The 27,267-nt window shown below is 44.8% G+C and overlaps 1 protein-coding gene across 2 annotated transcripts in view; it reads left to right on the top strand.

The window, feature by feature from the left end:
• The window catches only part of MAP4K3 (mitogen-activated protein kinase kinase kinase kinase 3), a 1,052,401-nt gene that overhangs the window by 126,845 nt on the left and 898,289 nt on the right, over positions 1 to 27,267 (top strand). For both annotated transcript variants that reach the window (XM_029594354.1, XM_029594353.1), the window contains exon 2: positions 7,062 to 7,119. In XM_029594354.1, coding sequence (XP_029450214.1) covers positions 7,062 to 7,119 — 58 coding nt within the window. The remainder of the gene's footprint in view (positions 1 to 7,061; positions 7,120 to 27,267) is intronic.

Below are 27,267 nucleotides of genomic sequence, written 5' to 3'. Positions count from 1 at the left end.
CTCTCTTTTGCACCTCCAGTTTCCCCTTAAATAAACTATATCCTAGTGAATACTGTCGCCTAATTAATGTAGCCGGTTTCCAACACTTCCGTAGGACTACCTAAGTTAATAGTACCTGTACATTCTTCAACTGTACATAGTCTCCCTCTTTTATTTATTTTATATTTGTTTCTGTTTTATACTTCATCTAGCTATGCCTTTTCCCCTACCCTCCCTCCCTGCCCCCTGCCTATCCTCCCCCACCGCTCCCTCCCCCTTCCTCCCCCTGTTATCATTGCTCCTTTGGTTCTTTTTGTATTCTGATTTTTGGTTCTGTTTTTAATTTGTTATTGTTATATTGTTATATTGTTTCATTGTATTTCCCGCCTGAGTTTTGTAAACCGGCATGATGTGCTACACGAATGTCGGTAAATAAAAGTTAATAAATAATAAATAAATAAATAAATTTATATATTTATAAGGATGGCCTACATTCCTCCTTGGCCAAAAAGAGGATGCTAAGTAAGAAATTCAGAGCATACACTATCAGGCCAGTTTGTGTAGCTGGATTTTAAAAAGGATTGGATAATTTCCTGGAGGAGAAGTCCATAAACTGCTATTAATCAATAGGGAATAGCCACTGTTTGTTGCCAGCATTAGTAGAATGGGTTCTCACAGGGCAAGCAGGATGGTAGTCCTCACGCATATGGGTGACATCACAGGATGGAGCCCAGTCACGGAACACTTCTATCAAAGTTTCCAGAACTTTGACTAGCCCCTACTGGGCATGCCCAGCATGGCACTAACCCTGCAGCCAGCAGGGGTCCCCCTTCAGTCTTCTTTTTTCAGCGCAGCAGTAGCCACGCGGTTAAGGAGCTCTGTAGAGATTCCTGACAGGCACTTTGCTAAAAATCAATTTACCCCACGGTACTCCGGTAAGTGTTTTATCCGTTTTCTGTCGATTACCGTAGAGTTTGGCCCTCATTTGTCCAGCTTTGCAAAAAGATGGTTTTCGCGGAGACGTTGAAGGATCATGTGTACATCGGTGCTAAATCCTTGGAGAAGACAAGGATGTCATCAAGGTACACTACAATTTTGACGTACAGTAGATCTCCGAAAATTTCAATGATCATCCGTTGAAATACTGCTGGAGCATTACAGAGGCCAATGGTCATCACCAGATATTCGTAATGCCCCATCTCTGGTGTTGAGGGCTGTTTTCCAGATATGTTCGGGGCGAATACGCACCAAGTTGTAAGCTCCGCGCAGATCCAATTTGGTAAAGATGGAGGCTCCTTGTAAATGATCTAATAGCTGAGAGATCAAGGGCAACGGATATTTGTCTTTGTGGGTGATGGCGTTTAAGCCACGATAATCGATACACGGCCTTAGAGCTCTGTTTTTCTTTGTAATGAAGAAAAATCCTGCTCCGGCAGGGGACATTGATGGTTGAATGAACCCTTTACAAGGTTTTCTCTGATGTACTCTGTTATAGCTTTGGTCCCTGGAAATGACAGTGGGTAGGTCTGCTCTCGGAGGCGTAGTCCCAGGCAAGAGTTAAATAGGGCAATCAAACCTTCGAAGAGGTGGTAGAATGTCTGCCTTCTGCTTTGAGAAGACATCTTTAAAATCTGCATAAGGAGCTGGTATGCCTGAAGAGATGGTAGCCAAAGGAATTGTAGGGGCTGGCACCACTTTTTGTAAACCAGTCTGGTGGCAGGTGGAACTCCATTCCACCAGCTGGAGTGACCCCCAGTCAAACTGGGGGGAATGATGTTGAAGCCAAGGTAGCCCTAGGACTACTGGGCGAATCGATTTTTCCAAGACCAGAAGTTCAGTTCAACATGGAGGGCACCAGTAAGGAGTTGGACTGGCTCAGTAGTTAAGATTCGGCCAGGTAATGGCTCTCTGAAAATCGAAGCAATGCACAAGGAGGTTTCCAGAGGATGGGTAATTATACCCAAGAGTTGAACTAGATCTTTAAGAATAAAATTTCCTCCTGCTCTGGAATCCATCAGAGCGAGGATTGGGAAGGACTATGGCTGGCACATGCAACAAGCCCCTTGAAGGACATTGACAAACAAATGGTAATGGAACCCTTGAGGAAGAGAGTGACGCTTGACCTAGTATACACAAATGGGGATAATGTGTTCAAAATCCAGGTAGGGGCTCACCTGAACACCAGTGATCATCTGATCGTATAGTTTGATATCATAGCTAGGAAAGAGAAGTCACATGCAGATCCAAGCTTTGAACTTCAAAAATAGATATTTTGTCAAATTAGGGAAATATCTAGAGGGAAGAAATAGAAGACTGGGAGGAAATGGGGGTGGTGGAACAACAGTGGACCAAATTAAAATGAGCTATTACAAAGGCAACACATCTGTTCAAAAAGTAAGAGGATAAAAAAAACTGATCTGGTTCTCATAGGAGGTGGCTGAAACAATAAAAGCAAAAAGAACAGCATTCAAGAAGTACAAAGGATCTCAAACAAAAGAAACACAGGGAAAAATAGCAGGTGGAGCTAAAGAGGATGAGAGAAATCGGGAAACCAAAAGGTCAAGTGGAAGAAGGAATTGCCAAAGAGGTTAAGCGAGGCGAAAAAACATTTTTCAGATATATCAGAGGAAGGCCCAAGATGTGTGGGACTGTATCAAAAGCTTTGCTGAAATCCAAGTAAATCACAGTGAGCACTCTTTCTTGATCCAGTTCTCATCACCCAAACAAAAAAGTCATTCAGATTTGTCTGACAGGACCTACCCTGTCAGACAGATGGTATAGTAAAATTGAAAGGTGATAAGAAGCAATGTGTGGAGAAAGACAAAGAAATAGCAGAAATATTAAACATATACTTCAGTTCTGTGTTCATTAAAGAACACCCAGAGAAAGACTGTTGCTGGTTCACAAGAGCATGGATGGGAGAGGGGTAGACACAACCCCATTTACAGAAGATAATACATGGGAAGAACTAGGAAAACTGAAAGTGGACAAGGCCATAGGGCTGGATTGTGTGCATCCCAGGATACTAAAGGAACTGAGATGTGCTGGTGGGGTTCGCTTAATGACTTGTTCAGTAGATCCCTGGAAATGGGAGTGGTGCCACAGGAGTAGAGAAGAGCATTTGTAGTCCCATTTCATAAAAACAGTAGCAGAGTTGAAGCTGGAAACTATACGCTAGTCGTCCTCACCTCAGTGTTAAGAAAATTAATAGAGAGACTGCTGAAGGAAAGGATAGTGAACTACCTTGAATCTAATGGGTTGCTGGACCCAAGACAACATGGATTCACTAGGGGGTAGGTCCTGTCAGACAAATCTGAATGACTTTTTTGTTTGGGTGATGAGAACTGGATCAAGGAAGAGTGCTCACTGTGATTTACTTGGATTTCAGCAAAGCTTTTGATACAGTCCCACACAGGAGGCTCATAAATAAAATGAGAATCTTGGGAGTGAGCACTAAGATATTGAAGTGGATCACAAACTGGTTGATAGACAGGAGACAGCATGAAATGGTAAATGGAACTTACTCTGAGAGAATGGTGTTATGGAGATTGCCTCAGGATCAGTATTGGGACCGATTCTGTTGAATATCTTCATCAGCTACATTGCAGAAGGGGTAGAAGGTAAAGTTTGTCTTTTTGCAGATACTAAGATCTGCAACAGAGTGGAGATCTGTGAGGGAGTAGAGAGAATGAAAAAGTGATTTAAGAATGATTGAAGACTTGGCGCTGGAATTCCAAAGCCAAGAAGTCCAGAGTCATGCATCTGGGGTACATTAACCCAGAAGAGCTGTATACAATGGGGGCAAAAGACTGCTGGGCACAGACCAAGAGAGGGACCTTGGGGTAATAGTGTCTGGAGATCTGAATGCAGCAAAGCAACGTGACAAGGCGATTGCTAAAGCTAGAAGGATGCTGGACTGCATAGTCCTAGGTGAGGCCTCACCTGGAGTCCTGTATTCAGTACTGGTGTCTGTATCTCAAAAAGAATAGTCAGGATGGAGGTGGTCCAATGGGTGACCAAAAGGGTGTGGGGTCTGTATTGGAAGACTTATAATTAGAGGCTGAAGGATCTGAATTTGTATACCTGGAAGAGAGAAGATGGTGCAGGTGGGGATATGATACAGACATTCAGATACCTATTGAACCTTTTTTATTGGAAAGGAAACAGAACTAGGGTCAAGAAATGAAAATACCAGGGGGAAGACTTAGAATCAACATAAGGAAATATTTTTTCATGGAGAGGGTGATGGATGTCTGGAATGCCCTTCCAGAGGAAGTGATGCGGATGAAAACAGTAAACAAATTGAAAAGGCATGGGATACACACTGTGGATCCCTAAAGGCTTGAGAATGATAATGAAGAAAAGGGTGCATGAGGGTAACCTGTGCACAAAGGCAGCTTAACCAGAAGGCATGGGGGGATTACTACCCTTAACCAATTAGCCTTGATTCAGATATAACTGCAACATTGCTTTCCGCTTTGATGGTGGGTCAGGGAAAAAAGGGTATTGGATTCTGAAAACAGCCAACTCTGGGTCCCAACTTTTACAGTCTCAGGTACTAATATGCTGATATTGGGGACAAAGCTTGTATGGCTGTCCAAAAGCAAAGAATGTTAAAACAGTATTGTCGAATTATCAAGAAGGCTGTTAACCACATAAAAAAATGTTGGAATAATTTTATGGGTTGACAGTTGCTTGGTCTTGCTTGTAAGTATACTAGTCTTAATATAAGGCATGTGGTTAACCTAGTTGCTTCCATGGGTACCTTGCTGGGAGACTGACTGTGGACCATTTGGTCTTTCTGCCAGCAATACTATGTTAGGTTACTTTTGCTTGTTAACATTTTACACGGTGCCCTCTTCACTTGAATAGCAGAAACACAAGAAAAAATAAATGCTGTTTTATTACTGAACTGTTAGGTGTTGCCTTCCTATATTATCCAAGGTTGCAAAGAGTTAATGGCAGAGGGGCATATTAAGCTCATATCAGACTACTTATAGAAACATAGAAATGACGGCAGAAGAAGACCAAATGGCCCATCCAGTCTGCCCAGCAAGCTTCACACATTTTTTCTCTCATACTTATCTGTTTCTCTTAGCACTTGGTTCTATTTCCCTTCCACCCCCACCTTTAATGTAGAGAGCAGTGATGGAGCTGCATCCAAGTGAAATATCTAGCTTGATTAGTTAGGGGTAGTAGCCGCCGTAATAAGCAAGCTACACCAATGCTTACCATGTTTCCCCGAAAATAAGACAGTGTCTTATATTAATTTTTGCTACCAAAGATGCACTAGGCCTTATTTTCAGGGGATGTCTTAATTTTCCATGAAGAAGAATTCACATATATTGTTGAACAAAAAAATGAACATTTATTATATTCTGAATAGTTGTCTGGTTGTGCTGGTTTGTGATGACAACTAACTGTGAATCCTGCAGGGTAAAAAAATCACAGCTGCATGCTCTGGTGTTCTGTGCGACGGGCATGCTCCCAAATAAAAACTTTGCTAGGTCTTACTTTCGGGGGAGGTCTTATTTTCGGGGAAACAGGGTATTTGTTTTACCCAGACTATGTTGTACAGCCCTTATCGGTTGTTTTTCTTCTCCCCTGCCGTTGAAGCAGGGAGCTATGCTGGATATGCATCGAAAGTGAAGTATCAGGCACATTTGGTTTGGGGTAGTAACCGCCGTAACAAGCCAGCTACTCCCCTCTTTGTGAGTGTGAATTCTTTTTTCCACATTTCCTCTTCCTGTTGAAGCTTAGAGCGATGTTGGAGTCACAGTAAGCATGTGTATGTTTATTTAATAAGGGTATTGTCTCCAGGCAGTAGCCACCATTCTGGCGAGTCACCCACTCTTCATTGGCGGCCTCTTGACTTTATGGATCCACAGTGTTTATCCCACGCCCCTTTGAAGTCCTTCACAGTTCTGGTCTTCACCACATCCTCCGGAAGGGCATTCCAGGCATCCACCACCCTCTCCGTGAAGAAATACTTCCTGACATTGGTTCTGAATCTTCCTCCCTGTAGCTTCAAATCGTGACCCCTGGTTCTGCTGATTTTTTTCCTACGGAAAAGGTTTGTCGTTGTCTTTGGATCATTAACACCTTTCAAGTATCTGAAAGTCTGTATCATATCGCCTCTGCTCCTCCTTTCCTCCAGGGTGTACATATTTAGATCCTTCAATCTCTCCTCGTACGTCATTCGATGAAGATCCTCCACCTTCCTGGTCGCCCTTCTCTGTACCGCCTCCATCTTGTCTTTGTCTTTTTGAAGATACGGTCTCCAGAACTTATGATTCATAGTCAAATGCTCTAACCAACCGATGACTACTATTTATTTATTTATTTTTAGATTTTTATATACCGGTGTTCCTATATGAAATAAAGATCACATCGGTTTACATTGAAACAGAACATGAAAATTGCCAAAAGGCATTACATAGAACAAGGTTATGAAACTTGGAACAGAGTACATAAGTTCAAAATTTAACAATAACGTTGTAACATTGATGACCAAAAGATAAAGGAGAAAAAAAAAAAGACTTAAACAATTAAGTTGACAGGTCTTATTGAGCATAAAAATTATAACGTATAAGTGAGAAAGTCTCAAGTGTCCTGCAGCAAGAGTTTAGATACCGAAGTAGGTAGTGGTATGGAAAATGGGGGTTTGTGAAGAAGATATGTTCTTGCTGGTTGGAGGGGAAAAAATGATGATCATGGTCCTGGAAAAGCTTGGCTAAAGAGCCAGGTTTTAAGTTTTTTTTTGAATGAAGAGTGGCAGAACTCAAGCCGAATGTCTGGTGGGAGCGCATTCCATTGAATGGGGCCTGCTGTAGATATGGCACGTTTATGATGCGAGGATTTTGTTGAAGGTACATAGAGTGTGCCTTTATAAATACTACTAATATAATAAAGCAAATTTGAATCTGTGGATCTTATTTTTGCATTATGATCATTGAGAAAGTAAAGTGGTAATATTTGCAAAATTCATGATGTAATATGATTTTACTGGGATGTGAATTAAGTGAAATCTGACCTCATATTATTGATGGTAATGTTTTACTGTCATGCTTTTTCTTCTTTAGGCCCGTAATGTCAACACTGGTGAACTAGCAGCAATTAAAGTAATTAAATTGGAACCAGGTAAGCATTTCTTGATTTGCTATTCATTACTTTTTTATATTTTGTTACATGGCCATTGAAATGTACTATGGTATCTAAGATTGGCATTGATCTTCTGAGCTAGTAGGTTGTGCTGTATCCTCTGTGCCAGACAAGAAAAAGTCTAGCAGAGAATTAGAAAGTACAAGAAACTTCTGTTTGTTAGGGTCAAAGCAAAAAAAAAAAAAAATTCCATGTCTAGTTTGCAAAATAGACGTAATTTAAAAAAATGGTATTTTAAAACAGAATTTCTTGGTCTGGCTATATGATTACTGTGCAGGAGATTGTTTTGATACCTGAGTTCAGCTTAGGTTCCTGGTGCTTGCTGGAGCTAAAGATGTGTGCATTGTTTACAGCCCCTAGAATGTCTCAGCCATTGCACAATGATGCCACAAGACATACATACATACATACATACATTTATTTATTTATTTATTTATTTATACATACAATGTTACCAATCACCTCGGTTTACATTTAACATTAGGATGACTAAACATATGAGTCTTACATAGAACAGGAGAGTGAACTTGGAAAAAATGATTTAAAATAAGGGATTATAATCCAACAAATAAGGCATAATAATACAACAAATGAATAACAACAATCATATAGACAGGCAATTAGAATGAGTTAATCGAGTACCTAGTATTTGTAACATGGGGTACATATCTGGTTTCTGAAGGGAAGCTTGTTCTGTGGCCCTTGGCTGAGTACTGTTGCTGCTATGTCAGAGTTAAATAGAAGGGGGAGAGAAAATCTATTTTTGCATATGAAGGCTTATGGTATCATTGCTCACTAGAGGCTAGTTCTATTTGAATTGGAAGCCCAAAGGAGCAGAAGGAAACTGATACTAAAAAAAAAAAAAAAAAGTTATATTCTCCAATACTAGAAAATACTGATTAGCAGGCTGTATTATCAATAGTGAACTCTCATCCGTTGAGTTGTTCACAATCCATAATAATTACTTAGTATTTACCTGGATTCATTTTTAAAAATGGACTAATCAAAAAGCTAATTTTTTTTCTTCAGTCTCTGAAAGACGTCTACTTGCTACAGGCTCAGTTTTGTAGCAACTTCTCCTTGATTCAATCATATTTTTTTAATACGGACTGCTAGAAATGTGTAAATTGCATCAATGCATTTAGAATTTCACAAATAAGGGAATAGCCTAAACTGGGGGAGTTTAAATATTCTCCTTTATGTAAGAAAGGTCATGCTTGGACCTTTGGCATTCTTTCTTTTTCAGTTAAATGGCTTTTGTCTTACATAGTATGTTCAGTCTTTAGAATATTTTAAGGCTTAGAGCAGTAAGGAGGAACTAGTGAGTGAATTCTCCATCTTAGAAATTAGGTGTTGCTTAATTAAGATACAAGTCTCAGCTTCTAAGAACTACAGGACTGGGTAAAGAATCTATTTGGAACATATATTTAAGAAACCAGCAGGAGAACTTTAATAGAAGCTTTTATATAGTTTGCATCAACATGTTAGCTTAGTTCTCAAGAATTGCATTTTTGTATTTGCTCCCTTTTAATTTGTTTCCTTGCTGCACAAGTGTATAATGTTGTTGTGTTTTCTTTTAATGGAATTAATACCCCACTCCCTCCTACTTGAAAATATCTAATCTGAGCAGCTCATTTTGATTTTCCATCTTTTGTTAAGTTGCCTGAGGCTTTCTAATTGCCTTTTTAAATGAGCTACCTGTATTTTTGCAGAATTAAAGAAACTAGTCTGGTGACGGATAATTTCTTTAAATTAGTGATATCGTCTGTTCGAAGAAACTTCTTCTAATAATAATACACTTCAAGGATGCTCTTTATTGTGGTGATTCTGGAATTTAACACCCATTTGAGGTTCTGCAGTTTGCTGTGATATTTGCAGACGCTGCTGGTTGGGTTTCCAGAGGGTTGTGCAAGCGTACCAAATTTATGGTGAAAGAACCGTTGTAGTCTCTGGCGCAGAGGGGATAGATGAGGGAACTTGAATGTTTAGTTTTGTGATAGTCCTAGGCAGATTAAAGCTGCTTCTTCCAGTGCATATAACTTGCCCTTAGCTTTCTTGAGTGCTAATATGACATTGCATGGGTAAATAAAATATTTTTATACGCCTCAAAAGTAGAAAATAACTATAGTGCAAGGAATTTCTTCCAATTTTGCAGAGTATGATCGTGTTCTAACCTGCATGTAGTGGCATAAGTTCCCTGGTAGTCAGTTATCTGATACTGTACTGTTAGGGAACAAACTAGTAGAGGTCACCTTGGTACATCAAAATCATTTTTAAATAGTTCTTTCCAATATTCCATATATTGTAAAGAATAATAGATGAGAAAAAGATTGTAGGCACAATTTTCCAAAAATAGACAGAATCAACCAGATTTGGCACGCAGGAAGAACTCTTTGCGTTGGGATCAGTGCAGGCAGCCCTTTTTAGCATTTCTCTGGGTGAGACCTCATTTCCTTATTGCTTCTGCAGCCTTCTATAGGATGTAGTGCAGGCAAGATGGCTGCTATTGCAGAATGCAGGAATGAATGTCCCACTTGCTGGGATTGCCATGATGGCGAGGGACTTTGGATCTCTGCTGTACTTGTATAGGGGATGGCAAGGGGGTCTCTGGGGACCCTATGGGGAGATCTAGGTGGCAGGCAAGCATTCCCCTGCAGTAATCTTATCTGATGGTGAGCAACTGCTTTATTTTTGAAGAGGCTGGGCTGGATTCTGTTCACATCTATGGGGAGGAACGCCAAGGCACCTAAGGAGCTTCCATCATTATCCCTGATGGTACAGCATGTGTTAGCAGCCCCTGGTAGTAGTACAGATTTTGGGGCTATGGAAGACATGGAGATTTCAGCTGAGGAGCCTTTTCCCCCGAGCTTGGTTTTCTGATGTATCAAGCTTATTTAAGCGGGCAGCCAAGGGGAGAAAGCCGGATTCAGGTAGTTTTTCCTTTGCTCCTGGTCCAATGGTGCCAGCCCAGCCTAAGAAGAGAAGAAACATCTGGGCGAGGATTCCTTGGAAGGTCTTGTACCAGAAGATGACATGTCAGGTGGTCTAGGAGATTTCATCAACATAGTAAGTGGAAAGAACTCCTAGCTTTAATTGACCAGGCCCTGGTGGAGTTAGGAGATTAAGGACTATCAAAGGGAAACTGAGCTTCCACCGGAAGAGGATGACCCCCATTTTGGAGGGAGTTAAGGATCCAGCTAGGACTTTTCCCTTTCTCACAGGGTTACAAAGGCTGTAGGGCAGGGGTCGGGAACCCCTGGCTCGCGAGCCAGATATGGCTCTTTTGAGGGCTGCATCTGGCTCGCAGACAAGTGTCGCCATACTTCGCGGTTCCCCGCTGACCCAGCTGCTCCCCGGTCCTCCGCCGCCCGGGCTTAAAATGCTGTCAGCCCGGGCGGAACGCGGCAGGACAGCTGGAGTCAGCGGCACCGGCGTGCTCTCTTCTCCCCCCCCCCCCCCCCGCGGCCCGGAAGAGGAAGTGGAGAGCATCGGGTGCCTGCGCGGGAAGAAGAGACCACACTAGCGTGGTCTCTTCTTCCGCGCAGGCACCCGATGCTCACCACTTCCTCTTCCGGGCCGCGGGGGGGAGGAGAAGAGAGCACGCCGACTGGAGTCATCCGGGTGCCTGCGCGGGAGTCATCGGGTGTCAGACGGGTGCCAGCGCTGGAGTCATCGGGTGCCGCGCAGGCACCCGATGCTCTCCACTTCCTCTTCCGGGCCGCGGGAAGAAGAGAGCACCGGCGTGCTCTCTTCTTCCCACGGCCCGGAAGTGGAGAGCATCGGGTGCCTGCGCGGGAAGACCCGCGCAGGCACGCTAGTGTCCGGGAAGAAGACTGCAGCGCGGCTCGGAGGAAAATGAAAATCTTCAACCGCGGCCGATGGGACTCCGCCTTCGCCTCCGCGAGGGCTGAAAATGAAGGAGGTTAACGTTGGGAGGTGGCTGCTGCTGCTGCGAGTTCCCGGGGGGGGGGGGGGGGGGGGGGGGGGGGGGGGGGGGGGGGGGAAGGGGGAGAGAGAGAGAGTGAATGAGCGAGCAAGCATGTGTGTTTGAGATCCTGTGTGTGTGAGTGAGAGATTGCATGTATGTGAATAATTGAGAGCCTGTATATGTGAAAGAGAGTATGTCTGTGATTGAGATCCTGCCTGTGAGAGAGAGAGCATGAATGTAAGTTTACCATTGGGAACCTGTATGTGTAAGTTTGTAATTGAAAACCTGTTTGTTTGAAAGAGTATGTGTGTATGATTGAGATCCTTTGTGTGTGAGAGAGATCATGTGTATGTATGATTAAGAGCCTGTGTGTATAAGTAAGAGAGAGATCATGTGTGTCTGTGTCTGAGAGCTGATTTAGGTGAGGGAGCATGTGAGTATGTGATTGAGAGCCTGTGTTTAAATGAGAGAGAGAGACCATGTGTGTATGTGTGTGATTGAGAGCTGATTTAGGTGAGGGAGCATGTGAGTATGTGATTGAGAGCCTGTGTTTAAATGAGAGAGGGAGACCATGTGTGTATGTGTGTGAGAGCTGATTTAGGTGAGGGAGCATGTGAGTATGTGATTGAGAGCCTGTGTTTAAATGAGAGAGGGAGACCATGTGTGTATGTGTGTGATTGAGAGCTGATTTAGGTGAGGGAGCATGTGAGTATGTGATTGAGAGCCTGTGTGTAAATGAGAGAAAGAGAGGACATGTTTGTAAGCATGTGAATGAGTCTGTGTGTGAGAGAAAAAGACAGCATGTATTTATGTGATTGAAAGCCTGTGTGTGTGTAAGCGTGAAAAGATAGACAGCATGTGTGTAAATGTGTAATTAAGAGCCTATATAAGTGAGAGAGAAAAAACATTTGTATATGTGAGTGACTGAGAGCATGTGTGTATAGGTGTGTCATTGAGAGCCAGTGTGAGAGAGAGCGCTGGTATGTGACTGAGAGAGGAGAAAGTTCCAAGCAAACCACCCCACCTCCTGCTAATTCAGAACAATCTCAGGACACCTGGATATCAAACGTTCCCAGGTATGCAGAGCAAAAAAATTTTTGTATCCTTATTATTTTTCATTACTGGGTCTTTGTGTCTGCTATTTTGAAATATTTTGTTGGTATCTGGAAATGTTTTATATGAGTTTTTAATTATTGGATATTCCACTCATCAGCTGTTTCGAAATATGTTCTTTTTGTTAGTACAGTTTTACTGCTGATGATTTTATATTTCTTGATTTGTTTTATAAGGATGTGTGATGTTTCTTTTTTCCTTTGTTACACTGCATACAGAGACTCTGGCTTGTTGCAGTTTCCAATTCAGTTTTTGTCTGCATGCTTCTTGTTATGCGTTTTGGTCTCTTTATTCTATGTTAGGTGAGGGACAGCACGTGATTCAGGTGAGGTTTTCTGCTGGCGTGTAGTTTCTGTGTAGGACTCTATAGCAGCCTGACTTGGTCCGTTTTCCTAATAGGAGATGTATTGGTGTCTTAAGGCCTGGTGTAATATTTTCAGAGACTTATTGTACTTTAAAAGTGTGATCTTACATAAAATGCACACATTTACTTGTATTTAGTTTTAAACATATTGTATGGCTCTCATGGAATTACATTTTAAAATATGTGGCGTTTATGGCGCTCTCAGCCAAAAAGGTTCCTGACCCCTGCTGTAGGGCATGGCTTCCCAAACCTATCCTGGGGACCTCACAGCCAGTCAGGCTTTTAGAATATCCACAATGATTATGCATGTGATAAATTTGCATATCTTATTTATTTATTTCACTTTTATATACCGGTATTCAAGAAAATTATCATCGGTGTACATTTAAAAAAAAAATAAATTATTACAAACATTAATAAACATCTTAAAATCAGTTAAATAACACTCTATATCAGTGGTTCTCAACCCTGTCCTGGGGACCCCCCCAGCCAGTCGGGTTTTCATGATATCCACAATGAATATGCATGAGAGAATTTGCATGTTATGGAGGCAGTGTATGCAAATTTTCTCTCATGCATATTCATTGTGGATATCATGAAAACCCGACTGGCTGGGGGGGTCCCCAGGACAGGGTTGAGAACCACTGCTCTATACAAAAATAATATACCTAATATTGCCATTGTCATACAATATCATACTAATAAAAAAAAAACAATAAAAAGGGAAACAGAGGCAAGGGTGAGAAGAGAGACTCTTAGTTAGTAAAGGCCTGCTCAAACAACCAAGTTTTTAAGTATTTCTTAAATGTACTAGGTTGACTCCTATCTTAGTTCGATAGGTAAGCTGTTCCAAATTTTTGGACCCGCCAGTGACAGAGCTCTATCACGGACAAAATTAAGATGTGCAAGTTTTGGTGAAGGAATTGATAATAAAGCTTTACCAGATGAATGCAGATTCCGTTGTGTGTGAAAATGTAAGAATGTAACCATTCTATTTTGTCTTCATAAAGGGCTTTATGTATCATGGATAGACATTTGAACTGTATTCTATAAAAAAAACAGGGAGCCAATGAAGTTCACCAAGTACTGGCATAATGTGATCTTGTTTTTTACTCCTGGTCAAGAGTCGGGCTGCTGTATTCAGTATATGCAGATTACCTCATGCATATTCATTGTGGATATTTTGAATCTCAACTGGCTGTGGGGTCCCCAGGACAAGTTTGGGAAGCCCTGCTCTAGTGGCTGCTGAGTGGATTATACCAGAGGTGGGCCTTAAAGTAGGTAGAACTATGGTGAAACTGTACATGCTGCCAGAAGAGGCCTTAGAGATGCTAAAGTTCCCTAAGGTGGATGTATTGGTCTTGGTGGTTACTAAAAAGACCACTATCTCAGTAGAGAGTGATGTGGCCTGAAAAATGGGCAAGATTTACTTAAAACCAAAAACAACAAAAAGACCCTGTGTGTTTATTTTTCAATGCTGTGCCAACTATAAGTAAACTTACTTGGAAGATGCCACATCAGCAAGCCAGACAACGGCAGTCTAGTGACTTGCCGTCCGGACTACTTGTTACTTGCGGCGTGTTTTTTTAGCAGAGTGTTTTCAAAAGTCCCAACTTTTAGAAAAATGTTTTCAAAGTCCCGATAATTTTAAGAAAAGGACACATCTGTTCCCCTAAGTATGGTTGAAGAATAAAGCCCGACAACGGCCGGTGTTTCGCGATAACACTATCGCTTCTTCAGGAGTAATTTTGAGTTAAATCTCAGGACAGATGCTTCTTCCTGGACGCGAACGGGACATGCTTCGGGGAACAGATGTGTCCTTTTCCTAAAATTATTGGGACTTTGAAAACATTTTTCTAAAAGTTGGGACTTTTGAAAACACTCTGCTAAAAAAACACGCCGCAAGTAACAAGTAGTCCGGACGGCAAGTCACTAGACTGCCGTTGTCTGGCTTGCTGATGTGGCATCTTCCAAGTAAGTTTACTTATAGTTGGCACAGCATTGAAAAATAAACACACAGGGTCTTTTTGTTGTTTTTGGTTTTGATTGAGAAGACTGTGGTTTTTTGGTTCTTTTTGGTTTTGATTTGCAAGATTTACTTAAGCCATGTTTCCTTGGGAACGCCCAGCCAGTCAGGTTTTCAGAATATCCACAATGAATATGCATGAGATAAATTTGCATATCATGGAGACTCAAAGCTAATTTTGGATATAACCTGATTGGAAACCCCTAAAGACCCTAAAATTACTTAATATGCTGATGACGGGTGTGGCAGAGCAGAGCCAATGTTTGGTGCTACAGATTATCATTGTGGCTCGGTGTGAGCTGGAGGCTTAGTGGCATAAGAAAAAGGTGCCCCCACACACGACAGGTGCATGTGTGCCTGTAGAGAGTTTTTACTTATGGGGAAGTCATCTTACAAACATGAAGATGCCCAGAAGTTTGAAAGAATTTGGATCTCTTACATTAACTAGCGTTAGGCGCATTAAATGATTAATGTTCTTAAGAATTGAGGCACAGCCTGCTGCTTCTTAGATTTGTATTTGTTAATCTCTAGATACTAATTTCATTTATCCCAGGACAAGCAGGATGCTAGTCCTCACATATGGGTGACATCGGTAATGGCGCCCAATATATGGAAACTTTTGACTGGCACCCAGAGTGCCTACTGAGCATGCCATGATATTCCTGGCCACAGGGGTCTCCCTTCAGTCTTCTTTTTTCCGCGGAGCTGTTAGCCTCGCGGTTAAATTGGAGTCATGTGGTGATTTTTCACTACAACTTAAAACTTTAACAAAAAAGTTAGAAAAACTTCCTACCGCAAGGGTCTCCCTTCCTTACCATAGCGGTAAGGTTTTCTATTTCTTTTTCGTCGGTTCCGTACCGTTTTTCGCACCATAGTCGTCGATGGCTGTCCGACTAAAATGGCCTCGGGTTTTAAAAAATACCCAAATTGTACCAGAAACATGTCCATAACGGGACCCGCACCAGGAATGTGTGCTCTGCCTCGGCGAAAAACATGTTAGGTCCTGTAATCTCTGCGCCGAGATGACATCGAAGGGACGTCGACTCCGGATGGAGAAGATGGAGCACCTCTTCAATATTCAATTGCTCCCAGTAGCATCGACATCAGCCCAGTCGTCACCTACTGGATCGATCCGGCAAGTAATCCTTAAGAAACGACTTCCAGGTAAGGCCAGAGATGCTTCCAATCCCTCCCCCTCGACATCGTCGAGGGGGAGGGATTGGCCCATTTACATTACACAAGAGAAACATCTTTCTCCATAGCGGCACCTAATTGCTGGAATATGATTCCCTATGAATTACGATCTATTGATGTTAAAAAATTTAAAACTGCCTTCAAGGAATATTTGCTGAATCGTGTGTATAATTGTTAAAGGTAATACCTGAACAATTTAATGCATAAGGTAATGAATATCAGATAATTTATTAGATTGTTTCTATGAAACCATTCTATTTGTATTTATTTTTGTTGTGTTGCTTTTATTATGTGTGTACTCTGTATATCTCCTAGGCCTAACAGTGTTAGGCGATTAATAAATTTTATAAATGAAATGAAGTCTAAGGAGAAGCATTGGCATCGGCGCGCACACGCCATTGACCCGGTGCCAGCAACGTCATCAAGGGAATCTGCCTCCTCCGCTAAGAAACCTCAGCTGAGTGCGGAGTCTCCGAGGCCTACGATTCCAGGGCGATCCCCACCGACACCAGTGCAGGGTACCGTACCTCCTCAGGGCTCTGACGAGGTACCGGCATCCCCATCACCGCCTCCCCCCATAGCTGCTCTGATTCCATCAGCTATGCGGGCGGAACTTGATGGATATATCCGTCAAGCGGTGCGACAAGCACTCATCGATACGATGCCATCGCAGCCATCGGCACTGACTTTGCCATCGGCACCAGCTCCGGTGCCATCGTAGCCCAGGCCATCGGTGCTGTCCTCGATTCCGGCATCAATTCCGCCGATGATTCCATCGATGCCTCCCTCAGAAGTATCGATTTTCCAACCTCTGATGCAGAAACTGGACATTTTAATCGATGCCATGACCAGAAAACCGCAAGACATCGATGAAGAACCCATACCAGGCCCATCAGGAGTTCCTAGGCCTCACCAGCCAGAGTCTCCTCCTTTGCCAATAAATCCAAAGGGTCTGCCATTGATGCCTGCAAGGCCACCGCCTGTGTTTCAACCAAGAGATACTGCCACAGATACTGACGCAGATATCTCTTCAGACGAAGATATGCTTTTAGAACCATCTCCTGAGGACCGCAGAAAGTCCCCTCCAGAAGACTTATCTTTTTCCAACTTTGTTAAGGATATGGCGGAGACTATCCCTTTCCAATTACAGTCTGAGATAGATGCCAAACAAAAAACACTGGAGGTCCTACAATTCGTATATCCTCCAAAGGAAATTTTGGCTGTGCCAGTACATGAAGTACTACAAGAACTCATGTACCGAATGTGGGAACATCCTGGATCACTAGCTTCAGTCAACAAGAGATCAGATGCTACGTACCTGGTCCAACCAATTCCTGGATTCCAAAAGGCTCAGCTACCTCACCAATCGGTGGTAGTTGAGTCCGTACAGAAAAAAGCTAAAAGAGGGAAAACTCACTCCTCTACACCACCAGGAAAGGACAACAGATTCCTTGATAACTTAGGACGTAAGATATTTCAGGGATCTATGTTGGTGTCTCGGATTGCAGCTTATCAACTCTTCATGAACCAGTACCAACACAATCTCTGGAAGCAGGTCCAAGAGCTCATGCAGACACTCCCTGATCAGTATCAGGAAGCATTCTCCCAACTGGTTTATAAAGGCCTAGAAGCGGGCAAGCATTAGGTTAGGGCGACTTATGACAGTTTCGAAACTGCATCTCGTCTGTCAGCTTCTGGTATTACAGCTCGTCGATGGGCCTGGCTCAAAGCATCAGACTTGAGGCCAGAAGTACAAGAGAGCCTAGACTACCTCCCTTGTCTTGGTGACAATCTTTTTGGAGACAAGGTGAAAGAAGCAGTTGCCACATTAAAAGAGCATACTGAAACTCTAAAGCAGCTCTCCTTAATACCTCAGGAGTCTCAACCCCCTTCTAGGAGGCTTCCCAGACGGGATACCAGGCCTCCATATTACTGTCAACGACGCTACTATCCTCCCACCAGCGGTGCAAGACCATCTCGCCCAACTCAGCGACCTCAGTCTAGGCAAAGACCTTCCAGGCCTCAACACCCTCCTCAGACTGCATCAACATCGGGGTTTTGAAAAGTACTCAGAGCAGAACCGCCAATCCACTCCCACACCTACCAGTAGGAGGTCGCATAGCCTTTTTTCATCAAGCATGGACCTCCATAACTACAGACCACTGGGTACTTTCCATTGTAGCTCAGGGTTTCAGATTGGATTTCCTCACTGTACCAAAAGACACTCCACTAATCTCTTATGTACAGTGCACCATCACTCCAAACTTCTAAAAGCAGAATTATCCACCCTTCTGAGAGCCAGGGCCATAGAACCAGTTCCCGGGCCTCAGCAGGACAGAGGATTCTACTCCTGATATTTCCTCATTCCAAAGAAAACAGGAGGCCTACGTCCTATCCTAGACCTCAGAAATCTCAACAAATTTCTCAAAAGAGAAAAATTCAGGATGGTGTCATTAGGCACCATGCTACCTCTCCTTCAAAGAGGGGATTGGCTCTGCCCTCTTGATCTTCAAGACGCCTATGCTCACATACCCATCTTTCCTCCTCATCGTCAGTACTTGCGATTTCTGGTCGAAGGACAACATATTCAATACAGAGTGCTCCCATTCGGCCTAGCCTCAGCACCTCGAGTATTCACGAAGTGTCTGGCGGTGGCACACCTCCACAATCAGAAGGTACATGTATTCCCTTATCTAGACGATTGGCTCATCAGAAGTCAGACAAAAGAAGGAGCTCTCAATTCCCTCAAGCTCACAGTCCACTTGCTTCACTCCTTGGGATTTCTCATCAATTACAAGAAATCCCTTTCCACACCATCTCACCTTCTACAATTCATCGGTGCAGATTTAAACACCATCATAGCAAGAGCTTTTCTTCCAAGAGACCGTGCCCGCACACTCTCTCCGAAATCAATTTCAAGTCGCAGCTCATCAGTGCCTCACCCTACTCGGTCACATGGCCCCCACAGTTCACGTCACTCCCATGGCCAGATTAACCATGTGGCTAATGCAATGGACACTAAAAACACAATGGATTCAAGCCATTCAACCGTTGTCCTCTCGAATTCAAATAACTCAGGAACTGCGTTCTTCCCTCCTTTGGACATCAATGAACAATTTGCTCAAAGGCCTACCTTTCCAGCAACCAGTTCCACAAGTAACACTGACTACAGATGCATCCACTTTAGGTTGGGGAGCGCACATTGGTCATCTGCAGACCCAGGGGACGTGGACAAAAACCGAAGCCTCTTTTCAAATAAACTTCCTAGAGCTTCGAGCTATACGTTATGTGCTACATGCGTTCAAGGACTGCCTTTCACACAAGACTGTTCTGATTCAGACGGACAACACAGTAGCCATGTGGTACATCAACAAACAAGGAGGAACAGGTTCCTACCTCCTTTGCCAAGAAGCAGCACAGATTTTGGGACTGGGCCCTAGCACACTCAGTTTTTCTATGGGCCACTTACCTAGCAGGCATCCGCAACATAATAGCCGACCGCCTCAGTCGTCAGTTCCAACCACACGAATGGTCCTTGGATCCAGCGGTAGCAACCAAGATCTTTCAGCGCTGGGGTCACCCAACAATAGATCTCTTTGCGTCCCATCTGAACTACAAAGTGAACAAATATTGCTCCCTGCTACGGCAGGAGAACAGCCTACCAAAGTACGCCTTTGCTCGCCACTGGAACTCAGGCCTGTTATACGCGTATCCACCGATACCGCTCATAACCAAAACTCTAGTGAAGCTGCAACAGGACAAAGGGACCATGATACTCATAGCCCCATACTGGCCTCGACAAGTATGGTTCCCTACACTGCTAGACCTGTCAGTCAGGAATCCCATTCGCCTGGGAGTAGCTCCCAATCTCATAACTCAGGATCAGGGTCGGTTGCGCCATCCCAACCTTCAATCCTGTCCCTGACGGCATGGATGTTGAAACCTTGATTTTACAACCACTCAACCTCCCAACCACTATATCTCAAGTGTTTATAGCATCACGTAAACCTTCCACTAGGAAGAATTATTCTTACAAATGGAAACTGTTTACTTTGTGGTGCACTCAGAAACCTATTGATCCTTTCACATGCCCCCCTACCTGACTACTAAATTACCTATACCATCTTTCAGACTCTGGTCTTCAGACTCCATCTGTAAGAGTACATTTGAGTGCAATCTCAGCTTACCATAACAAGCTGGGAGACGCACCTATCTCTACACAGCCTCTCGTCAGTAGATTTATGAAAGGTTTAACTCAACTTAAACCTCCTTTTCATCCCCCAAGCATACCATGGGACCTAAACGTAGTATTAACCAGGCTCATGCGTTCCCCATTCGAACCCATAGATACCTGTGACCTAAAATTTCTTACATGGAAAACTGTCTTCCTCATAGCCATTACATCAGCTAGAAGGATCAGTGAACTACAAGCACTTGTCACATACGAACCTTTTATAAAGTTCCTACATGACAGAGTGGTCCTCCGTACTCATCCCAAATTTCTTCCTAACAGGTCAATCCAGTAACGAGTGGTAGGAAGAGCTGCGTTAGTGCCCGGAGCACCCGTGGTTGCCACACGCACAGTCCAGCTCACCTACCGCTTGATCCTGTATGTAAATAGCTTGCAAATGGAAGCTGCGTCTAAGAAGCGTCTGTGAAGTGTTAGGCCCGCGCAACCCATTTTACTGTATAGAGCGCTATACAGCGCCTATACAGTAACCTGGGTGCGCGGGCCTAATGCTCCACGGACACGCTGGTATCTGTCATTTCAAATGTCATTTCAAATAACATTTGAAATGACAGGTACCAGGAAGTGGACAGTTCTCCGCTCGGGATTGTCAGCCCTCTCTCCCCTCCTCCTGAAGCAAGCAACGAAAGCAGAAAAAAAAAAAAAAAAAAGTAGCAAGGGAGAGAGGACGGGCAATCCTACGCTCGGGATTGCCAGTCCCCTCTCCCCTCCTCCCGAAGCAAGGCGCGAAAAGCAGCCTTGCTCCGGGAGGAGGGGGGGAGAGGACTGGCAGTGTAAAGCGACGGAGCAACTTACTTTTTTTGCAGCCCCCTCCGGAGATGGACATCGGCGAGGACGCCTGCACGGGCGAAAGCGGCCCCTGTGCGTGCAATTGGGCTGCTCAAGACGTGACGTCACATGCCGTGACGCCAAACGTCGTGACGTCACGCCTTGAGCGGCCCAATTGCCCGAACAGGGGCCGCTTTCGCCGGTGCAGGCGTCCATCTTCGCGGGCAGCTGAGCCGCGGTCGTCCTCGCCGATGTCAGTCTCTGGAGGGGGGCTGCAAAAAAAGTAAGTTGCTTCGTCGCTTTACACTGCCAGTCCTTTTTCCCCTCCTCCCGGAGCAAGGCTGCTTTTCGTGCCTTGCCTCGGGAGGAGGGGAGAGAGGACTGGCAATCCCAAGCGTAGGATTGCCCGTCCTCTCTCTCCTCTCTCTTGCAACTTTTTTTTTCGCTTTTTTTCGCTTTTGTTGCTTCGGGAGGAGGGGAGAGGACTGGGGCTTCCCCGGAGACCAGCACCCATGGACGCGGCCAGGGCAGGTGAGCGGGGGCTGGGGAAAAGTTTGCCACCTACCCTTACCCCTGCCTCTAACGCAGGGGTAAGGGTAGGCGGTAAGTTAGCAGGTTAAACGCGGCAAAACGGCAGGGTAAAAAAGCGATAGTTGGGGTGCGCGTTACTGGATGGTAGGGAATAGCTAATTCGATCGTTTACATGTAATATACATGCCGCGTGCGGTAGGGGTTACCCGGGGATTTAAGGACGCGGTAAGAGTAGGTTAAAGGGGATTGTGGATCGCAGGAAGGGCTAACGCGGCCGGAAAGTGAGTAGAAAGCGGGTTAGGAGCGGGGTAAACGCAGCCGCACTTTACTGGATTGACCTATAAGGTAGTCACGGAATTCCACTTGAACCAATCCATAGTTTTACCAACATTCTTTCCAAGGCCTCATTCCCTCCAGGGAGAAAGAGCCTTACATACCTTGGACTGTAAACGTGCACTGTCTTTCTACTTAAACCGCACTGCAGTCCAAAGAAAATCCAATCAACTTTTTGTATCTTATGATCCAAACAAACCAGGTAAAGCATGGGTAAATATACTTTGTCAAACTGGATAGCAGATTGCATACAGTTTTGTTATGAGAAAGCAGGCCTTTCTCTCCAAGGGCGTGTAAAAGCACATTCAGTCAGAGCATTGTCAACCTCAGTAGTACACCTTGGCTCTGTGCCTATCCTGGATATATGTAAAGCAGCAACATGGAGTTCTCTTCACACCTTTGCAGCTCACTACTGTTTAGACAAAGAAGGAAGACCAGATTCAGCCTATGGACAATCTGTCTTAAAGAACTTGTTTCCTGTTTAAACCCAACTCCTTCTACATCCATCCTGCTGTGATCTTCAGCTGACTCATTTCCATCAACAAGACTGCAAGTTTGCTTCACTACAAAATGACTCAGCCTCTAGCTTGCTAATCACCCATATGTGAGGACTAGCATCCTGCTTGTCCTGGGATAAAGCAAAATTGCTTACCTTGTAATAGGTGTTATCCCAGGACAGCAGGATGTAGTCCTCACAAAACCCACCCGCCACCCTGCGGAGTTGGGTACGATATGTTTCATTTTATTTTTTGGCTAACGCTAATTGCTACAAAACAGACTGAAGGGAGACCCCTGTGGCCAGGAATATCATGGCATGCTGGGCATACTCAGTAGGCACTCTGGGTGCCAGTCAAAAGTTTCATAGAAACTTTGACAGAAGTTTTTCCGTATAGGGCTCCATTGCCGATGTCACCCATATGTGAGGACTACATCCTGCTGTCCTGGGATAACACCTATTACAAGGTAAGTAATTTTGCTATTCATACATAAGTATATTTTTTTCTGTTGCTTCCTAAAGGTAATGGTGTATTTTTGCTATTGTGTGATTTGTACAATTGAGTCTCTTCCATTGGATACTTGGGATACTTTGGCTAAGAGGGGATGGGTAGGGGGTGGAAGGGAAGATGTGGGAAAGATCAGAGGACAAGCAGGATGGGTAGTCCTCACACATCGGTGACATCAGGTGGACCCCTATGCGGAAAACTTATGTTAAAGTTTCTAGAAATTTTGACTAGGCACACTAGGCATGCCTTATACCATGCATCCACGTGGGTCCCTCTTAAGTCTCCTTTTTCTGTGGAGGTGTAAGCCTCGCAGTTCAATCGAGCTCTAAAAACGTTTTGATTTTTGCCTTGTGGAAAACTTCTATTTTGCAGTTTTTCACTATTGTTTTCCTTTGGTCTATCACAGGGTGCCTCCCCATAGTGCCCCCCAGTCAGGGTTTTTGGTGTTCGGGTAAGTTTCCTTTTGAGGTTTGTTCCCCCTGTGGTGGTGGTGCCTCTGTTTCCCTTTTCTATTGATGCCCACTGTCATTGTTCCTTATTTTTCACCCCGCCATGGTCATGTCTGGTTTCTGTCTATGCCCCCCGTGCCAGAGAACAAAGTCAATCACCGATGCTCATGATATTTGCATTGTCTGCCAGGGGGCATCATACAAAGTCTGGGGTGTAGCCGCTTGTGCACCCCAATGACCCCCAAAGGGATGTCTACTTTGTTCCGACAAGATGGACCACTTCTTTGGGTCGAAGAAGTTTGAGACATTGGCATCGGCAGGATCGACATCAGAGGAGCTCAGAGCTGCACCAATGGGCACCATGCCATCGAAATCAGCGGGACTGTCTTTTCCATCGAGGTCGCCAGTAGGTAGGGGCGCCAGACAGACTGTTGTTGGGTTCATCGTTCTCTACTTAGGCACCGGGTAAAGACCAGACTGAGCATCATGGTAAGACCAAGAAACATTGGCACTGTTGCCCGTCGTTGCATAGGGACGCACCTGCTTTTGCTGCGATTCCCCTGAAGTCAATGCTGCATCGAGGAGCCTTCAACCTCCATCAATGCCTGGGGTCTGTGATGGTCTCCACCGATCCCCTTGTGGGTCCGAGGAAGATCTGCCCAACCCTCCTTCCTCCCAGTTGGTGTTGGCATTGGCAACATTCAAGGAGCATCAAGTCCAGCTAGTGGTGTAGTAGGTGCTGCAGGGCTTTGGTCCCATGGTACTGGAGCCAGTGCCGCCCGTCCTCATACTGCTTTTGAGAAGCTCAGTGTGGTAATCAGTGTCTTACTGACCCAGCTGGCATCTATTCCTGGGGTGGTGCCGGTGCCCGGCATGGCACCAAAGCTTCCTCCTATTGATACGATGGTTGTTGCTGGCTCCTATGAAGAGAAAACTCTGCCGAGGCCGGCGGAGCCATCGAGGCCTGTAGCCCCCATCCAGTTCCATTGCTGCCTGTACCTCTGGATGTTGGCCAAGCACCTAGGGTCCCATTTCCTGTGATATACAGTGAGGATGATGGTCCCTATGACTCCTGGGGGGATGATCAGGCAGAATCCTCCAAGGATTCGGATGGTCTCCCATCAGACCCTTCTCCTCCAGAGGAGTGAAGGAAGTCTCCACCTGAGGACTTCATCTTCACAGGGTTTGTCAGGGTGATGGCGGAGGCCATCCCATTCCAGCTTTTGACTGAAGAAGATGGCAGGCACAAAATGCTTGAGATTCTTCAGTTCGTGGAGCCTCCTAAGGAGATCGTGGCAGTCCCGGTGCACGAGATCCTTTCAGAGTTACTGCTGCTGATTTGGGAAGATCCCCTCATAGTGCCTCCTGTGAATAAGGCGGATGGGGTTTACCTCATTCTAAAAGATCCCAAATTCGATAAGTGTCAGCTGCCCCAACAGTCGGTGGTGGTCAAATCCGCCCTCAAGAGGGCCAAGAGCTCTTGGACCCACTCCTGGGAGCCCCCGGGGAAGGACCACAGGGTGTCTAATGGTTTTGGGAGGAATGTGTTCCAGGGTGCCATTCTTATTGCCTGCTTCTCTGCCTACCAGCTCTATATTAGCCAGTACTTGCAGGACATCTGGAAGCAGGTGCAGGAGGTGGCTGAGCAGCAGCAAGACACGCTCATGTCGCTAGTGCACAAGGATTTGCAGTGTGGAAAACACGAGATTTGTGTGACCTATTATGTTTTTGAAATGGCATCGAGGGTGTCTGCAGTGGAAATCAGTCATGGTTGCGGGCCTCAGATCTCCAACCAGAGGTACAGGAACGACTCAATGACGTGCTGTGCACTGGAGAGAATCTCTTTGGAGATAGGGTGAAGAATGCTGTAGCCCAACTCTGTGACTATCATGAAACCTCCAACAACTCTCCGCCAGCACTTGGGACCTGACCTCCTCATCCAGGAGGCTGTCGAGGCTGGTGCCAAGGAAGTCTTTCTTTCACCAAAGGAAGTTCTGTCCTCCACCTCCTCGATCCCATTCACACCATCCGAGCTCCTGCAGCCATCCAGGCAGCCCCAGCCAGCTCTTCAGTCAACTCCGGGGATGGTGTTTTGGGGCCATAGGGAGTGTAAGCCAGTTGCCCATACCCAGGACAATGTACCCTCCAGGAGCAGGCTGCAGTTCTTTGCGAACCAGTGGCCCAGTGTAACCTTGGATCAGTGGGTTTTGTCCATTGTCTGCTAGGGGTACCAATTAAATCAATTGTGTGTACTGCCAAATTGCCCTCTGTGCCAATATTGGGGGCCAGTTGCGCATCAGAAGGTGCTACAAGTAGAGCTCTCCTCCCTCCTAATGGCCAAAATGTTTGAGCCCTTACCACTAGGGCAGAGATGGTGGGGATTCTACTCTAGGAACTTCCTGATTACAAAGAAAACAGGAGGACTCCGTACTGTCCTAGACCTGAGGGCCTTGAACAGGTTTCTTAAAAAAAAAAAAGAAAAAAAGAAAAGTTCACGATGGTTTCCCTGGGTACCTTGATCCCCATTTTGCAAAATGGGGACTTGCTTTGCTCCCTTGACCTAAAGGATGCATACACCCATATCGAGATCTTCCCCAGTCACAGGAAATATCTCTGATTTATGGTGGGAAAATGGCACTTCCAGTACCGGGTATTGCCGTTAAGGCTCGTGTTTGCCCCACAGGTCTTCATGAAATGCCTGACGTGGTGGTGGCACACCTCTGCAGATTGGGAGTGCATGTTTTCCCGTATTTGGATAATTGGCTGGTCAAGAGCATATCTCAGGCAGGGGTCACCCTGTCCATGTGCTTGACCATTTGGGTGTTGGATTCACTAGGGTTTGTGCTCAACTATCCAAAGCCCCATCTCAGTCAGTCACCTCAATTGGACTTCATTGGTGCCCTGCTAGACACGGCTCAAACCAGGGCCTTTCTGGCATGCCATTAGATGACTGAGGGGTTAAAGGGGCTCTTAGGGAAGATAAAGCCATTGCAGAAAGACGAAATGAATTCTTTGCTTCCGTGTTTACTAATGAGGATATTGGGGAGATACCAGTTCCGGAGATGGTTTTCAGGGGTGATGAGTCAGATGAACTGAACAAAATCACTATGAACCTGGAAGATATAGTAGGCCAGATTGACAAACTAAAGAGTAGCAAATCATTTGGACCGGATGGTATGCGTCTTAGGGTACTGAAGGAACTAAAAAATGAAATTTCTGATCTATTAGTTAAAATGTGTAACCTATCATTAAAATCATCCATTGTACCTGAAGACTGGAGGGTGGCCAATGTAACCCCAATATTTAAAAAATGCTCCAGGGGCAATCCGGGTAACCATAGACCAGTGAGCCTGACTTCAGTGCTGGGAAAAATAGTGGAAACTATTCTCAAGATAAAAATCGTAGAGCATATAGAAAGACATGGTTTAATGGAACACAGTCAACATGGATTTACCCAAGGGAAGTCTTGCCTAACAAATCTGCTTCACTTTTTTGAAGGGGTTAATAAACATGTGGATAAAGGTGAACTGGTAGATGTAGTTCTTATTAGTGAGGTTTGGATGGACCCTTGGACACTGTGGCAGCTGACCACGCCCACGGGGGGAAGTCCCGTGAGGGGCCACAGGTCAGGCTCAGCTTAGGACACACAAACACAGAGATTGATCTTTTATTAGACAATGTTCATTGTAATTTCCTTTCCTCTCAGTTATTTGTAAACCGACATGATGTGTCCTACGAATGCCGGTATAAAAAAGTTTTTAAATAAATAAATGTGATGAAGCCACCAGAGGTGGCACTGGTGAGCAGCAGAAGTAGCCCGGCTGGGCTAGTATCCTTAGGCGCTGGAACAGCGACTCCTCCGGTAGCAGTGCTGAATTGGAAAGAACTGAGAATGAGTACAGTGGAATTATGCACAAAGCCCCAGTATGGAGAACCCCAGGATAGGGAGAGCAGGCCCTTGAGGGGCAAGTACCTGATCCTTGAGAGCTGAGAGGCTTGAAGGTGATGTACTCACACAGCAGTTCCACGTAGGAGATGGCACCAGGGCTGGAACGGAGGCAGGCCCTCGAGGAGCGAGTACCAGGATCCAGGGAACAGCTCTGAGGTGAAGATGGTAGTACTCACTGGTGTTGAAGATAGCGAATCCTTCCAGGCAGAAGAGAAGGTA

The sequence above is a fragment of the Rhinatrema bivittatum genome, chromosome 3 (genome assembly GCF_901001135.1).
Source record: "Rhinatrema bivittatum chromosome 3, aRhiBiv1.1, whole genome shotgun sequence".
Classification (NCBI taxonomy): domain Eukaryota; kingdom Metazoa; phylum Chordata; class Amphibia; order Gymnophiona; family Rhinatrematidae; genus Rhinatrema; species Rhinatrema bivittatum.
Note: the sequence above shows the minus strand (reverse complement) of the source record. Positions and strands in the feature narration are given on the sequence as shown.